At 31.9% G+C, this 20106-nt stretch overlaps 1 protein-coding gene across 1 annotated transcript in view; it reads right to left on the bottom strand.

The window, feature by feature from the left end:
• The window catches only part of LOC132941778 (leucine zipper putative tumor suppressor 2 homolog), a 46316-nt gene that overhangs the window by 9202 nt on the left and 17008 nt on the right, over positions 1 to 20106 (bottom strand). Inside the window, exon 2 of the mRNA XM_061009946.1 lies at positions 8620 to 8787. Within this exon, the coding sequence (XP_060865929.1) occupies positions 8620 to 8760 (141 nt within the window). The 5' untranslated portion in view covers positions 8761 to 8787. The remainder of the gene's footprint in view (positions 1 to 8619; positions 8788 to 20106) is intronic.

The following is a 20106-nucleotide window of genomic DNA, read 5'->3' as shown; positions in this document are numbered from 1 at the left end:
ATGCTTATAAATATAATATAATTGCTTATAAATGCTTCAAGTTTGAGAAATGTTATAAGTAAATAGTCAATTTTCGATATTTCCTAGGGATATTAAAAACAATTATTTCCTAGTGTTGTTTTGATTTTAAATAATATGCTAAAAACAGAAATATATAACTTGGTTTTGAAATTTTAATCTGAATATAAATTATATAAATTTATTTAATATGTGCAGGTACCTGTGTATACGTTATTACTTATTTAAGTTACCATAATAAAAAAAAGTCATATTTCAATAATAGAAAAATGAGTAGGTAACATATCATTTCAAATTTCAATAGTTAAAAATGATCAGTCTCATCACTGGTATATAAGGAAATTCAACTATTATATATACCGTTAGCGTAGTTGTAATTTATTATAGGTACTATATAGGTACTACTATCAGTATAATAATATCTATACGCTACGAAACTAAATTACAGTCTATAGTCTCTATGTTTATGTACAAATCTTGATATGTAACCACGTATTTCAATACATATTATTATGCATAGATTTTAATTTAGAGAAGAAGTTTTTTCAAACAATAACACTGGACTAATACAGTAATAATCATAATACAATTATGTAAATCGTCGTTGGACATCATAAAATTATACGTACGTATCTTATATATCATTATAGGTTATGCAACTCGTGGTCTGCATTTTCTTTTACCGGACTTGAAAGTTTTGAAAACAAGCAACCTCCGCAGGTAATTTATACTTGCACACCTCTGTAATATATATTGACTATGACGACCTGTATATATGTAGATCGTTTTGATTTTCCAAAATATTCAAATATTTCGCACCGTAGAATACTTTTTAGTTTGCCAAAGAATTTCAACTTCCCTAGGTAGGTAGTAGGTATATACAATATACATATTACATATATAATTATTTTAATGAGCTACAGGGATTCGACACTGTGGACTGGGAAATGACGACGAAATCAGTGGTGACCGCGAAGATAAGGAGAGGCCAACAGACGTAAAGAAGAGAAGGAAATAATAAAAGAAAAAACCAGTCTGTGTCAGTATATAATATACTCTACGACTGTGGGCGTTCGGTTAACGCATTCTCACGGTCCGTCCCCGAGAGGAGAGATAATGCCGCCCGCCACTGCCGCTGAGGATTGTAAATAATTTTCGTCTCCGCTCTCGGACCTTGTTATGCACACGTATATAATGTATATATTATTATATATGTATATGTGCCACCACACACAAGCCCGCGCCCGTACAGTTGTTGTTGTACGCTGATATTTCGTATATGTGTGTTTTGTATTCGCAAATAATTATTATTTAATTATATTTTCGTCATTTTTGATTTTCCAAAATACCAATATTGCAACTGGTTTTCAGCTTAAGAAAAAAATCTCGAATTATACTTCATTTCCGACACACCCCTGCCCCATATGTATACCTAAATCTTGTCTGATGCGACTGCGCGTATAATACATAGGTATTATACTACATTTAGTCGTGCCATTACTTCATTCCTCCGGCAACGGCAAAAACGAAAGGGAAAAAAATGGCATCTCGGAGTGAGGCGGCGATTGAGTTCGAGCGTGTGGAATGTATTAAATTTAATATCTATATGCATCTATATTTACTACTCACTGAATATTGTGATATACCTATCCTACACATGTTTAACACTCTTGTGTTTAAACCCTTGTCCAAATATGTTAAAATAAGACATATAAGACGGGTATAATTAGTATCGAAAGACGAAAATTAAATAATTTCTTTAAAATTATAGATACATAGTAGTTTTATCTTTTAAATGTTTGTGTTTTTGAAAATATTTATTCACATTATTTGAGATTTATGAAACTCCATTCATTTAAATGTAAAATTTAGATAAAATAGTAAATAAAATTTTTGAAACAGAAAAAACGATGACATATAAAACCTGCATACAAAAAACCAAATATCATCCGTTAATTCCTAAGTAGTAAAATATTAGAATGGGTAGGTAACGTGGGATACAGGGGTGTGCAAAGGCGACTGCCCAATAAGGGTGTTATGGAGGAAAAACCGAATGGAAAAGACCCTTTGGTAGATTGTTCTAGCTACTAGTATCCAGTATAAACTTATCATATATGTACTGAAAAATTGAAAAATTGCACTACAACTTTTTAACTTAAATTGTACTTTCCACGAATCATTTCAATGTAAATAAATAACAGTCCTAAAAATAAGTCACTCGAGTAATTACTATAAAATTAAGTAATTTATAGAATGATTAATTAATAAATCTAAAAAATCTAAAAAACATTCATAAATGCATGCTTTTATGTATTGACTAATATACAATATTATACATTATTATACCAATATAAATTATGCATTATTCCGATTTTGAATGATGTGAGAGAGACGGGGAGTAATTTAACGACATAATAAAGTTGCAGTCCAGTCATAATATATCACAAACCCTGCAAGTGATTAGGTAATATATTATGTTACTATTTTATAAATTTATAAATTCTTAATAATTATTGCTACAACACAACTCGTTTGATGAAAAACTGCAATGCCATTATTGTTGTTACTTCTTAATCTTCAAGGTAGATGTATACAACCTAATCATTTTTCTCAATGCGATCGGTATTGTGAAATTTCACAGTAAGTTTTTTAAACTATAATTGCGGTGATCACGGAGAAATGGTGGAACAACCGGAACGATTTTTTCTATATTCACAGTCAATAATCAATAATGTAGTGTAAGTAGTGTAACCCTGGTTGTGAATAGTATTATGCATTATAGTATACCCACGGACGATAGTAGTTTCAGCAATAGTAGTAGTAGTGGTAGTAACAAACTAACAAAGACACAGCGTACACGTACCACGCACAATATAGGCACTTTTTTAGTAATGCATCATCGTATATATACGATTGTCAATTCACATTTAACGGTTAAAGTGTTTACCATGTCTGTGGGTACATTAAAAAACGTATACAATTCTGAATGAATCTCTGCATGATCGTCGACGGCGTGAATTAGCTTGATCATCAATCCTGACAATCCCGCTACGACTTTAGTTTGGCTGTGTGTGTAGTACCTACACTGCAGTACGTCGTGCAGTATAGTAATAATAACTACTGCTGTCCATTATACGAACTCGGAAAAAAATCGAATAGAATATATAAAAAATAAATAAACAACACGCGGAACGAAAAAACGGACTGAACGAAAAGGTAAACAAATAAATCTGACGACTGACGCAATTAGTCGGGTTCTTGTTGCAGCTGCACTGCAGAGCACGTCTGGAAGGTATATTATATTATTATTATTATTATAAAATTATATACGTCACCCGCGTAACCTACATTTTATGTACAATATATAATGAATGCACATAATATATAATATTATATATTATCATAAACTCGCGTATAAAATATACAATAATAATAATGTGAGCATATATATATATGTTAAACACACGTGCTAAACCAGTCTCGTCTCCCTCTCTCCTTTTACGCCAAGAGTGCATACATGATATAATACGCCTATATATTATAAGGACACGCACGGATTGTGTTGACTTACCGCGGCGTATAGAGTAGAAATAAGAATAATAATAGGAAGGAAAACGACGAGTCGTATCAGTGACTAAAATATAAATAATAATATCAATAATATATTATAATAATACATTATTATATGCCGACGCGATTACGCGACTAGCCGAATAGCTCATATTATTATAGGACATAAGACACAATGGAAAGGACTTGCTTTTTTATTAGATTTTTTTATCTCACTTCTTATTAAGGTCATAATGGTCGGTTATTATTATATCAACTGCAGTGTAGTACTGTAGTAGTGTAGTGTCATTATATTATATTATTTTATCATTATTATATTGTTATATGTTATAAATTTATAATAGGTATGTGCATGCACCAATTTATAATACGTATGTAAGTATTACTGTATTAGAGTATATTAGTGTGGCTTACGAAATACGAACAATATAATATAATATGTCATATGTGTAATGTGTATACTGTATAGGTGTATAGCAGTGTATAATTATAGTGTATAATCTTACAATATTTACAATAGTATACATGTCATATGTATATATATATGTTTATATGAGAAAAAAATATATTTAAAATTATATTTTGCATGGATCAAAAAAGAACACCGACCATTATTAATATAAGAAAAATAATTGTATAAGTACAACATTTATAAAAATATGCGATTCTAGTTTTACAATTAAAAAAAAAAACATGACAATTCGAGTATGACGTGAACGTTTGGGTTTATTAATTTAATATATAGTTAATTAATTATTGTTTTGGTGGTATTATTTGGTATAGGTAGTTTGGTATAGGTATTATATACGTGGTATATCGGATAGGTCGGCTTATAATAAAATGCAATCCGTATGACCGTACTCCGTAATAAATAATATTTTTTGAACGATTTTAAAACGACATTACGTTATGTGTGTTTGTCAATGAAATAACAATTTACTTTTATACTCGTTAAGAAATACAACACAATATACGTATTGCCATGTTTTATTGACGTATTAAATTTGTTTTGACATTTAGCAGAAAATGTAACCTTCGAATAAAAAATACTGAGATTTCAGCAATTTATGCGGTAAAATAACCGATAAAACATGCCATATTCATAAATGAATGAACATAATTTTTACATTCTATTTAATTAACTTTTAAAAAATAATAATTTTCAGTAGCTATAAAAGTGTACGATTTAAACGAACTAATGTTAAACCTTTAAATACTGTATTGTTGAAATCCCAATAATTCTTATGATAGAAGAATCGAGAATTATACAAGTAAAAAAAACCAGGTAAAACATAAGAATAATTTTTAATTGTATTTCTAGTACCCCACACTAAATACATATAATAATATAATACCATTTATATTACAGTTGCATGGCAAAAATGTTACACCAGTAAACTATATGTAATATGTATAGCAATAGCTGTATAGGTAGGTACCTACGGTAAATATACAAAATATTGTGTGTATATAGCTTAATGATTCGTTTATTGTCCATCGACCAATATTTTAATTTTTTGTTATTATTACTTTCCAAAAATATAACCTCAAGTCATGTTGCGTTGTATTATTATAAGCACAATCAATATAATTTATATATAGAGAATATAGATGCAAAAATAAGTAGTAGAATCGCATACATTTTATGATTAAAAATTAAAAAATATACTTAACGCATTGTACCTACTTACCTATAGGCTATAACCTATGCATGAAATATAATGTTCAATCTCATTACAATATACTTACAGGATAATTTTTTAAAAAATGACATTTAATATTTCGAACTATTAAAATTTTTCAAAAAAAATTATACTTTTTACTATTTATGTCATCATTATTTTTAAGTTATTTACTTTATTAAACGCAGCAAACATTTTTAATTTCTCATTCCAAAGAAGAATATTTTACGGATAATTTTGATACATAAAAATCAAAATTTCGAACTAGTATAGTTAATTAGTTAGGTATAACTTCTAAGTATATGGTTAGGAAGTTGCATTGGGATGTTTTTTGTGGGCTATTAGATTTATTGTCAAGTAAGATTGAAATACATTTCAAGACACTACGAAAACATATTAAAAGTGTATAGTGCATATTTTGTGATTTTTGTAGTTTTAAGGGCTAATAAGGGCATAATAATTTGTCCGTAATGTATTTGCTTTGCAGACATGTAACAGATTGTAAAAATTAGAAATAATAATAATGATATTATTATAATAACAAGAAAATGTTCATTCAAGAAAAAATGTTTAAAGCTATTTATTATTATTTGTTATAGGTACCTACTAAAACAACTAGGTACCTACCTAGTTGTTTTAGAAATTATGTTTTATATATTTTTAAAAAAAATGTATTTATTATGACGTCTACGTACTTTGAAGAGTTTAACAATAAAGGCACATTAAATTAATTTAATTGTTTAAAGTCTTATGAAATATTTGTTTATAAAAAAATACGTTCATTTTTTTAAAGCATATTATTTGTAATTTTTAAGCACGTAAATGATAAATACATGAATATTTAGTACTTTTTAAAATCATTAAGTTTTAAGTAATTAAAGTTTAGATGAGCAAAGTTAATTAAAAATGTTCTGGTAATCCTGTCACTCCACTGTCCACTCCAATCATCAAAACTTGAATTACTTGTAAGTTATAACTAATTAACTACACTAAAAATTTGATTTCTATAATCAAAATAATCAGGAAAACATTTTGCTCAAGAATATGAAATTAAAAATGTATGATTTCATTCCAAAAAGTTATAAATTTGAAAAATAGATAATATTTTTTAAAATAATAATGAGTGTCATCCTTACGTTAAAAAATCACTCTGTACGTGTAGGTAGGTAACCTATCTGTGTAATGTTCATGTATCTATACAAACAATTTTTTGAATGCGCCATTAAAAAAAGGATTAGAAAGTGAAGGTATAATATAAAAAAAACATACGTGCAAAAAACGCTTAGTCTTTGAATACAGACATTAAAGATTTCAAAACATTTTTTTTTCGTCCAAACATTTAACTGTTTTAATAATCTGCAGCCTTAAAAATACAAAATATTGTACGCTGAATGTATCTAATGCCAAATATCATATTATAGCTGCTACTGCTATTATTATCTTTTACACGAGATATTATTTTAATCTGAAGATGATGCATTTTCTTATTGCCAAACTTAAGTACTTGACATCATTATAAATATTGTACATCATACAGGATGATTACTTTAACTATAGTAATAAGTAATAACTGTTAACATCTCGAAAAATATTAACTTTTTTGAAAATATTTTTTCACCTTTAAAGTTTTGACGAGCAGTGTAGTGGACCATAATTTTTCGGAGGTGTCATGCTCTACTTAATTGTTTATTTATATAAATGTTATTACTTTCAGAAAAATATTCAGCTTCGAAATAGTATGAAATAACAATATGTTATCATTCAAAAAGTAAAAACTTTAACAATGGTAACGATGAAAATATTTAATAAATCATTTTTATGCAAAAATGTTGTTTTGTAATGAATTTAAAGTACACAAAAAATACGTTTTGAGTTAATGGGTGTTTACTGTTAAAATAACCACCCAGTATATATTGTACACATTACACACTGTCGTCGTTGCTAAAAATGGTGGTCACATTTAATAATAAGATGAATTTACAAGGTGAAATCGATTAAAATCCTACTATATGGACACAAGTCTTATACGTTTATGTGCGTTACATGCCATTAATAAATCGAACTTCGAAACTCTATAAATCGAAATATTCCCAGACAATACCTACATATTTTTAAATGGAAAACGAGTATTTTATGTTTCTATAATGGACGGCGAATGGCGATAATTACCGACAGACATGTTTTTCCATCATTAACAATATATTTGTACTAAGTACATACATTTCATTTTTAGTATGTATAATTAAGAATGACGACATATCATTTTGGCAAACTTATCCGGAGATAGTTATGGTACAAAATACGCGTGCGCAGGCACACGTAATTATATATTAATTGTTTGGAACCATGCGGTATCTACCTATGGTACAAAAATACGCAATCATCTGATATTTTTCGATCCATTAGAACACGCAGAATAGGTACACAGATAGTAACCCCCCAAGTCCAGACCAATTAAATTTATATATTCCATATTTCCTCGGTGATCAAAATAATTAAATAAAATTGTTTTCTTGGTTTCTATATTTTATCTAGATATTATATCGATTGAGTACATTTAAATTTTAAATCTAAAATCTAAATCAAGTCAATGCAAAGACACTTGATAAACTGCAACGACAATTTGATTCAGAATTCTTGAAGTATAGGTACTTATAGTATTATAGTCAACAAAAGATGACATTTTGTTTGTAAGGATAGATGTCGAGCCATTAAACACGATGTTAATAATTAACACATTCAATATAAAGAGAAAAATTATTTCCAATCTTTTTTTAAAATTAATTAATAATGTATTGAGTTAGGTAAATTATACATATTATTTGTTGGGAAGCGGGCCTTTAAATATATTTGCTTACAGTAATATTTTGTCCAATAATAATAATTTGAACTAACACGGCCACTGAACGACCACTGACCACTGTAAACAACTGCGTGTTTTAGTTTGATTTTATGTATTTTTGAATAGTTGTTAAAATATTTTTTCAACGTATTTACTAAATTATTTCGATTTTCGGTTTACAATAAAGGGTCATTGATGACAGTCAAATTGACTGTGAAATATTATGTTTACTTTTATATTGTTTACGTTTATCAAATCCCAGACACGAAAATATATTATATACTGCGGTGTCGTTTTCGTTTCAGGTCTTTTCTAACACGACATGACATCTTGACGTCGTCTTGTCGTTTCAACCCAACGTAATATTTTAAAGGGAGAAAAGGGTTCCGACGATACAAAACCGTATAAACCTTTTTATAAATATGCGGTATGTAAGACACTGTCTGCAGTATCAGAAGACCGATGCAGACAGAAAAAACATTATAATAATATAAAATGTGTGTTTACCTTGGATAAGGAAGAAGTGATGTGCGGCGGGGTGGGCGCTGGCGTGGGCTGTTGGCTCCCTCGACCACTGCTAGGCGACGGTGGTGGCGCCGAGTCGGGCGATGAGTCCTCCGAGAAAAGGGTCTCGTTGCCGCTATCCATGTTCAATACTCATAACCTGCAGCGGTTCTGGAATGTTACGAAAACAGAAATTTTTTTTTAATTCGTTTTAAGTTATAGGCACGTGTAGTTTAGGTATACAATGTGGTCCCGCTGTAGGTACAATATAAAATATTTTATATGCCGCGTTCTAGCGTTTCTTTTTTGTATAAAATTATTGTATGAGCTTGATATAATAATATATATATATATGCCCATTATACTCGTATGTTTAGTATACACATATATATATATATTATGATAATGATTATAGCATATATAATATAGGAACGATGTAGATAGGTATTTACGACACGTCGCGTTGGCTACAGTGGCTATGGAATAAAAAAAAACCGGCAGCGTAATGACTAAATGCGTACAATAATTGATGGGTACACGTGGAAAATTTGAATATTTTCGTTTATGGAGAATTCACGTTCGCCTTAAAACACTATTATGCCGCCTATCCTCCGATTGCCTACCGCCGCGGTCGTCGCCGTGATGCATTTTTTACCAAAAGTGTGTTATTGTCCGTTGCCGCGAGAATTCCTCGTATTCGTATAAGACATACCACATACCTACTATATTATAGTTGATAATATAGTAGTTAAGTAGGTATAGTACTATAGTCTATATGGCGTGGAATGTCGTGGGATATACGTTACCAATGGAGTGACATATATTAATATTATATTATATCCTCTTATTCGGACTTTTTATGTAGATACAAATCGTATAGAGACTTCAACGCACCATCCGATAAAAAAAATCGATGAAAAATCAACAAAAATCAGTTGTTGAATAATTAAGCAAATTAATTATTTATAAGAAATTGCAATTATTGAGTTTTTTAAGTTAAAAATGATAAATTAGTAATTTCTGTATCGATTTTTCATAAGTATAAATTAATAGGTACCTGTAGTTTATATTATAAATTATAATATTTCTATTTAAATTTTGCTTTGTTTGTATATATATATATATATAAGAACTATTGCACACAGTCAGGCGTCGGTAGAGTCATCGAAGATAGCACGAATCTATTATTAAAATTGTTAGCTGCAATCTAATCATAAAACAATATTACTATACGCACAATTTTGCTAATTGAAACAAATTATAGGTACACTTTATTTCCCAACTAAATTATAATGTGTCTTCGCGATATCAGCTAGAAAAAAGTGATATAGAATCTAGACTTGAGTGTAAAATAATGAACAAAAATTTCAATATTTGATGTCAATAAATAGTGGTTTAAAATATAAGAGTATGGACACGGTATACCTACGGAGCCCGACAACTATGGCCATTAGCTATACTGTAAGAGTTACGGTTGGAAGGGTTGGAATTGTATGGTTGGTACGGTTGGTTGGCAACACGTGAATGTGTGGCAAGGTTTTTTCCACTATGGACCCGGGTGGTCACCCATCCGGGAACTAGTAGCAGCGGCCGTTACTTACTCTCAATCACGTTGCGTGATTGATTTCAGCCAATGCGTCGCGCTAAGCCACAAGAGTATTATATATAATATATTGATGTAAATATTAAATAATATAAAATACATTACATACCTATATACCTAAATGTAATAGCAGTAGGCAGTGGTTACTGCAGTACCTATACTAATATATTATATTATTATATTTATATGAATACGGTAAAAAGATCGGTGGTTAGGTGCACACACATGTTGAGATGGACATTATGTGGATCGATTGGAACGCATTTTCCCCGAGGCCGATAAGGTGAGAGGAGATATTAAATTATGATTAATTCGATTTCGCGCCATTGTACGTATAAGGCGCGCGCGCAAGTTGATGGACGTATATATATAATATCGCTCTGGAACCGTTAGAATTATTAAATTATTTTTTTCGGTTATATCGTTCAACGAGTTAAAATCCACGTTGTTTCGTTTGAGGTATATTTAATAATAATAACAACGCGCATATTATATAGGTGCACTATATACAGTATATTATAGTATATACCATGTATACAAACACACGCATACGCGAATACACGATACACTGTAGCACTACACCATGTGTTTTTTGTTTGCGCATATATTTTGCCGAGAAAGCGGACCGTCGTCGTTGTTTTATAGACCCATAGACTGTATAGTCTGTAATATATAATAAATATACTATAATATAATATACCACAGTACCACACGCGAGGTAACCACGTACTGTTATAATAATATGGGTACGACCTATACATATAATATATACTGCAACTATGTATTGTGCGCGCATATTACGCTCGCAGCGGTCCAAGTATATATATATATATATATATATTGTGTATAATAATGATTTAAATGGGTAGGTAGGCGAAAAGAATTCTACGACGTCAATAATCGTTTTCTTTCTTTATTTATTTGTTTCCCGTCCCATTATATTACCACTGGGCACGCAGAAATGACGTTTTCATTAGTGACAATAACTATAGGTAAAAGCATGTATTATACACATAGATTTGATATATTTATTTTTCGTACAAATAGATAACAGTTTTTTTTCTATATTTTTTTTCTATAACGGGCCGAACACGCTTGCGGTCCGTGTATGATTTTATTGTACGCTGCGTAAACCTAATATACACTTTTACTGCCATATATTTATTTAGCCATCATAACTTTTCTACAATAAGTCATCTATATAATATACCATGCATGTTTGTCCATTCATCACTGGAAGTCACACTGTCACAGTCATTACCTAACCTCCATCATCATCGGAGATTCGGAGCCACGTGTAAAATAGAAAATAAATAGAAGATTGCCAACGAAATATGATTCGAACTTCCGAGCACCGAGACAGAAATTATATATTATTAAAATATAAATTATATTCGGTTATATAATACGTTTAAGCATAATATGCTATGTACATTAAATTCTAGTTGTTCCATCAGCCGCCACTGACGACAGGGAAAAAATAGAAGTTCCAATAACTAAAATAAGTATTATTATTTAATAAGACACGTCATGTGTCTTAATGGTATACAAAATACAAAACAGTACATGTGTGATGTGTTCCTCTATATACATGCGTATTATATAAAATACATGCTTCATATTATTATTATTTTATTGCCATACAGACCATTGAAGCCTTTTGCGCACTTCCATAAAAATTAACCATCTATATCCCGGTCCATTGCATGATTAATTTGTATTGACTCGTCGATATTTGAGATATCCTATTCTTCACTCTGTCTAACCTGCACCGCTAGCAAGGTCTTTCTCTTGTTCGGTTTCTGATCAGGAAGTTTCATATAAGATTTTCCTCAGCCTGCCAAACGTAGCCACCAGTGGCTCAGCACACTCTAACCATTTTCTTTTACGAACAGTCTAATATTTGGATTGCTGTACAACCTTTCTAGATCATCGTCGTCGTCACCATTCGTCTCTCCTAATTTGATTTTGAACAGGTCCGTGCATTTTCTGCAAAACTTCTCTTTCGAAGGTAAGTAATTTCAATTCTTCTTCCTGTGTTGTGACCCATGTCTTACATGCATATTGCATACATTACTATCAGTGGCAAATAGCAAGTACCTATACAGTTTTTCTTTTTTAGCTTTGGAAAGTAGCCTAGATGAACTGACTCAGCTGTATATCGTGTTCATGGTCAAATATGATTTGTTTTCAGTACTTATTCTTAACTGAATTTCCATAGCGGGTGTTTTTTTGTGCCTATATTTATTTTGACTCCTGGGTATTTAAAACGTATCCACTTGTTCAAATGAATAGAGGCCCACTATTTTATACCCCGTATATTATGTTACCAATGAATAACCTTATTAATATACTTGTAAAAATGTTCTATTTTAAAATTACCATCTTAAACACAGCATAGTAATAAGTATAACTACGCTGTATTATATTATACATCTATAATTATCTAAGCATATCATATTTCATGGTGTAGTATTAGTAGTAATGTATATTAAGTACTATTGAGTACCGGGTCTTTAACGTATACTACGTAGTTGTACAATACACGGTGAGTATTATATACACCATTAGAATATCATCGTAAACAAGAAAAAGTATAAGTAGGTAATAGGTATAATATACTTTTTATTGTATTCCCTCTACTATAATTACGCGCTTAATTTTTAAGTGTAGAACAATGATGATTACGTTGTCAAGTATAGTTGTCATCGACTTATATTTGGAGAAAACAATATTTAAAAATAATGTTTTGGGGATTTTTGACCATAAAACACATATGACACGATGAGTTGGTACATTGCTGTCACGTTAATGTTAGAAAATGTGTTAGTCTCGCACATGCCGCATATATGCTATGTATACTTCTATAATACATACTATAATAACAGGTTCGTTAAACATGTGGTTATACGGTATATATAGTATAGTGCTCAGTGCTCACCAAATTATTTCAAAATTTGAAGGGGACAAGTTTAGGGCCAAAATTAGACCGCAAGAGTTTCGACACTCACACAGCCACACGTCTACATCGATTAGTGCGTGTGCACATAATATATTATACACATACGACGCTTCTGTAACACATCCCTAGTTAAAGATGTAGGTATAGAGTAAAGTGTAGTCGGTTTTAACGACTTTCCAGACTAATAGACGGCGCGTTTGTACACAATTACACATATATAATATAACCGGTCTCTTGAGTGGGTATAACCTCTACGCTAATTTCACGGCTAATTTGATGTGACGTCATTTAAATCGTTTTTTTTTTTTGATGTTAAAGTCTCCACTACCACTATATGGCGTGCGGTTACCAGTGTCAAGGTTACCAAAATACTCGTTCAGTCGTTCAGATTTGCCATTATACGCATGCGTTTATTTTAGTGAGCACCTATTATTATACACAATATTAAAAGGAAAAACTTTCCAAATATTTACCGTATCTACTGAAAGTAGAAAACTGATCGGATGAAAGAAAACAAAAGCCACAACCGTTGCGTGTATAATAAACACAATAATAAACCTGCAGCTGACCATGGTACGTCGTAATCTTCAGAGCAGGCACGCAAACCCGTGGTTTATGTTTACCTATATATTGAAATCAGTCGAAAGCGATCATTAAAACCGTAAAATTACGACGAGGAAATATACGAATATATTTACCAGCAGTATCGTGGATTAATGATAGGAAATTAATATATAAACATAAATAGATATGATAGAAATTAATGATATAGGTGACAACGAATAACGATGTTATTAATAATTATTATACATACATAATTCTGTCGTACATAAATTTCCCGTTTTTCATTAACCGGTCGTCTTGGCATAATAATAATATGTTTTATATATTTATATATAATGTCGTAAAACTTTGGCGTCCGTGATGACTCCTCCGTACCGCACACGTATAGAAGACGATTTACCGTTCAACTCAGATCACAAATATCATAATCGACTGAGCCATCGCCAACGTGTGCTATCGAAACGTATTATGTATAATATACACGTGTATATAGTACACAGGCTTGCTACACACGTTTGCCACAGTAGTCGTCGCACACAGAAATGTGTTAAAAATATATACATGTTATATACGGTCAGACGAGTCCTTCGCCAAATCACTACAGTAAACTGTAAAACATTTTCGATCTACTATTATGACTATATTATGTTTACCAATGAATGCTACAGAGTATGCAACATATTCACTGTATTCACCATTCATATACTATTTAATCGTTATTTTATTTTGACCGAGTACTGAAATGCCGATTGTAGTAGGTACATAAATATGATGATGTGTTGCTAGTCGTTACTAGTATCATTATTTTTCCTGCATACACGACATTTGTAAAAAATATTAAAATAGAGCATTATCGAGTATATTGTATAAAACATATAGGTATTTTTCTTGAGCGTGCGAAAAATCGAAAATCAATAAGACATTATAAATATATACTCGCCCCGTGACCTGCAGCTGCCAGCTGCTCATATTTTATGAATATATGATTCAACAATACACAACCTCAGTGCAATGAGAACGATTGATACCCTCATCCGTGTTATTATACTCACACATAACCGGCAAATCTGCGTGTGTGTGAAAAAGAGAATCTGTCTGTGCGAGGGTCTCGAACGTCCTCGGTCGTCCCGCGTCTCGAGGATGCGTATTATATTATATTATATACAAAACTAAAATAAAAAACGCGTCGCCGTCGTCGTCCGAAAGGATTTATGTGTTTTCGTTCGAAGCGTCGTTTATACATTATATTATATACGATATATTCCACGAGTATTATATATGTAATATGTATATATATATATATATATATATCGCGTATACCAATCGGGTCTCGTTCCTCTACTCACACACACACACGCACTCACTCACCGATTCCGTTTCCAATAGGTCCACCACAGATTCTGTTTCCACACACAAACCAGTTTTTCCGCGCTCTCGCCCGTCGAGACCGCACACATGGCAGCAACCCTGCGGACCGCGCGCGCACGCATAATAAATATAATTATTAATTTAGGCTGCAGCTGCCGCCGACCGAAAACAACAAATCCGAATTGTCGTAATAAATCGGGCGGCCCACATCGCGGACTGGTAAAAAAAAATCCGAAAATAATAACAAAACTACATATATAAATTCGGCACAGCGAACGTGCGGCCAATTAATAGCCTATTATAATATATGATATACCGACCACTGACCAGAGGCGTTTTTCTTATTCATAATATTGTTTTCACACAGATAGATACGACTATCAAATACCAATATAATATTCTATTATATCGTATATAATATTATATAGGTACATTGACGTATATACAGGTGTCTAAGTATTTTTACCGTTACAAATTGACACACGCGCGGGCGTGTCCACATCCATCAGCAGGGTGTGGAAATCCGAAACTCGCACAAATATTATCTTCGCGGTGTGCCTACATATACGCTGCAGTTGTAGTACACGTCGTAATGGTCGTGTGAAAATCCGTTCCAGCCGAAGAGGGTGGCGTGACATCCTCCATCTTCCATGTACCCAAAATCCCTTTCATGTAAAAACGATGAGAAAAACACTTAAATACATAGCAACGACCATTATTTTCCCATCGTCTCATATTTCCCCGGAACGCACAATAAACTACCTAAACGGGAAGTATATCCTTTGTATTTAATCATTTTAATGCTATGTGTATCTCTGTGTATGTGCAAGGGTATGTGTTTGTGTGTGAGTACATGTCTACAATACCGGATGACTGCGCTTACCGAAGGTCGCTCATGCCGCAAGAGCAGGGACTGATAAAGGAGGTCAATAGAGCGCATATTATACGACATTATGGTACCTATAGGCTATAGTATATGATTATTAGTATGAATGCTAAGAAAAGGAATGCTATATCGTTTAATATAAACTGTGTTCATTAATTAGTTCACATGGTAAACGTCGATGCTACAAAAGTTATAGTTTACTTATTTTCTATGAATTATGTTTATAAAAATTATGATTATAGCACAAAACTAATTCAATTTAATCGTTATAAACTACATAATATCATTGATTATTTTCAGTAGAAATAATGGATAGTTGTAAATCGCGAATTTTACATTATTCTCCAATCGAATATTGTTTGGCTATTTTTACGTATGGTGCGTGTTTACGTATAAAATTACACGCTGTAATTAAATAAGAAAACACGATAATACGTGCGGTACCTACGCGTACGCTGTTCACAAAAACATACATATTATGAATTACACAGTCGTAGCTATAATTTAATTTTGAATATGGGAACTCTAACCTCAAGGTAAATTAAATGGTAATTATTATTGTGTAGGCCCTTGATTAAAAAAAAAATACGTAGCCAGCACGTAGGTATATCCCATCCGCACTCAAGCTTACAAATATTTCATACACGATCTCTATTCGACGTCGTAACACGAATTTATAAGGATTTATTTAGGCAATAAACTAGTAACGACGTAACGTAATTTATTATGTTAAATGTTTATACCTACCCTTTTTTTTTACAGGTACCTAACCTAACCTGTACATTAATACAGTATAATATAGATTACAATATAATACTTAAACGTATATCGAAAAAATAAGTGTTTATAAAATATTATGTTGGGTATAAAACTATATAGGCTATAGGCTATAGGCTTATAAATTAATTATTCCTGTTGTTGTAACGCTGGAACATAACATTATACTTTATATTATATAATAATCATCGTAAAAAGTTGTATTAATTAAGACTCTTACGACAATATCAATGTGAGTGAAAGGGTTTACCTATGCATATTTACAATGAAAATATTACTTATCTATACTATGCGGAGCGCTTTACAATGTAACATTGTAACGTATTTTTTAACCCCTGACACGATTTAAATTAAATCGCACCGTAATAGCTCGAACTGCACTTCGTGACCGTGACCAATATATTATATATATATTATTATTTATTATTATAATAATTTCACCACCGATTTATTGCTTTTAATCTGCTGAACATAACATATATAAGTATTATTACGACATGAACCATTGTTCGGGTTATTGATGGGATGGGTGGGGCCTGGGGGGTATAAACGAAACTAAAAAATATAATAAAATCCGTTCGGTCTGCTCTTAACATTTCCAACGCTGTATTATGTAGAAGAAATGTTATGGGTTCGAGGGTCGTATTAATAATAATACGACCGTCGTCGGTCGTCGTCCATATAAAACCTCAAGAGAACAACACTCGGCGGCAGTCCTTTACATACGATTCCGTCGTGGTACGTATATTATAATATAATATTCCAACCTTCCGTATTTGGACGTCGTTAAACTGTACACCAACGAGGGAGAACCCTTCCCGGTCATCAAATCTACACGGCGGTTGCCCCTCGTACGATTTACAAGAAAAAAATACAAACCCGAAAATTAAAACGTAGGTACATTTAAAAAAAAATACACACAATAAAGAGAATACCGCCACGTAACAGTTCCACTTGCCTACATAATAACGTTATAATTTATAAATAATAATAATAGTAATAACATCGTAGGTACGATCATGATATTGTTATAATAGCCATTAATAAGTAATAATAATATATGGCAGTAAACGCGTGAACGAGAAATTATTAATTGATTGATTATATTATATTATGCATTATAATCTTGTTTTTATAATATATTGACGACACCGGTTCGGAATTGGAAGGTGTGTTCTCTGCCGTGCGCACATCTTTATTTTTGTACAATGAAATATCTTTCGATCGTTACACTTACTTGTCCGGGCGTCCTGGATTATTATATTATATTATATACCAACGTGGCAACACACGCGCTCATACCTTTACATTATTACGTTATTTTATTACTTTAGTACACTAAATGTATTTATTATGATATAGTTGGTTCTAGAAACCCGTCTAATACCCACTATACAAGATCAATGTTGATATGGATGCGGTACCGCATACGTACTACGTTGTGGCTAACCGCATATTTAGAAATTCTTTTCAATAAACTTAACGTTTAGGGGATCCCCCGATGGGACAAGACATTACTGCCGTGTGGACTGTGAGCGTTTATTTTTACCTATATAAATAATTATTCATGTATAATTGCTGCACAATCTGCATAACCTGTGACTTAAGCCATGTCGATAACGTACGAAAAATGCACGTCTTGACATCATAGAGCGAATTCATTTTCTCACCGATATAATATAATTTACCTGCAGTAGGCATACATAAATTATTTAATACGCGTACCTATAACGTCATGCTTGAGATTGTCCTACGTTATTATAACCTTGAACGGTAATTTGAAAACAAACGAATTTGTGGGAATCAGATTAACTTTTAATAATAAGTCCTGCAGCATTCGTACCTATGGATTGCATAATATATATTATTATTATTATTATTATTTAGTACGATGCAGAATATCTCATCCGTCCGTATAATAACTATGTAATGTATACTGTGTTATAATAATGTATACACACGAGTACAGTCGTACAGAGTATAGAACTGTTTATTTTTGTTATATACCACAGGTTTTGTCGAACAACAAAATAAATTCTCCATAATGTACTCCAGTATTGTTTGCAGGATTCTTGAAAATTGTCAAGATATGTAAGCACATGCAATCTGCATCATTCATTATCTGTCTTACATAACTTGTTCTCAGTCTTCCTCTTCCTGTTTCACTTGGTTCATGCCTTCTAATATGTTACAAAGTTCGTCGCTGCGCAGCGGAGTCGATTAAGCTATTTTATAATTCGTTGAATTTTTGTATACCATCTTGGTAAATGGTAATAGATAGAGGGTAGTGGGTAGAGGATGTCGGCACATTTTTTGTATTCCCTCTTTTTGATCCACGTGCAACATAAGATATTTGCGTCCAGCAGATCCCATCTTGTGTTGTTAAATTAGAATACATTGATCTATCATCAAACTTAAAGTTAAATATCGCTATTACAACAGTATAGTAAAATATATTAAACGAACAGCAGCAGCGCTCAAACGGATTTTTAGTAGGTACCTGGTACACATATTATAACATATAAGTACTTACGATATAATGCCGGGTATACACTACCACGCTGGACAAGAAAACAAAACAAAACATAAACTCGACTTTTTCCAACATGGACGGGACTATCTAAATTGTTTTTTTTAAAACAGAAACACAACAAAAACCAGACTCTGTGTGGACCCGACATAATATATAATATTATACATTTATATCTATATAATACATTCTCGGACGGTCGAGTGGACTCGGCAAAGTGCGAGTAACACAAGATATACGTATATAGGCAAAGATATGAGAGTGTATATATGTGTTCGCAGCAGGAGAGATGATCGCGCATCCCGAGTGACCGACCGGTTTTAGCACCAGGCCGCAGAAATGCATATATAGTAATATATTAATATATAATACAATATAATATGAACTTGTACGGCGACCGATCGTATTATAATCACATTCGCATACACACATATTGTATTATTATAATATATGAACAGGAGATAATTCAGTGCCTATACCTATTCGCCACGAGTGTTTGCGATACGCGGCTGCCGGTACGCGGTGGCCAATAATACACACACATATTATATTTATAATATATACGTAGACGGGTCTATATATGTAGGTATAAGGTACTGCGCGGACCACTGCGGCATAAGTGGCGATTACAATAATAATGATAATAATAATAATACGCGGCTAAGTGAGATGGATGAGGGTCATCATTCGGTCAAGTATACGTGTGTATATTATTCACATAATATTATATTATTATTATTATTATTATTATTATTATTATTATTATCGAGTCGTATAAGCGCATTTCTCCTTTGGTGTGC

The sequence above is a fragment of the Metopolophium dirhodum genome, chromosome 3, assembly GCF_019925205.1.
Source record: "Metopolophium dirhodum isolate CAU chromosome 3, ASM1992520v1, whole genome shotgun sequence".
NCBI classification, from domain to species: domain Eukaryota; kingdom Metazoa; phylum Arthropoda; class Insecta; order Hemiptera; family Aphididae; genus Metopolophium; species Metopolophium dirhodum.
Note: the sequence above shows the minus strand (reverse complement) of the source record. Positions and strands in the feature narration are given on the sequence as shown.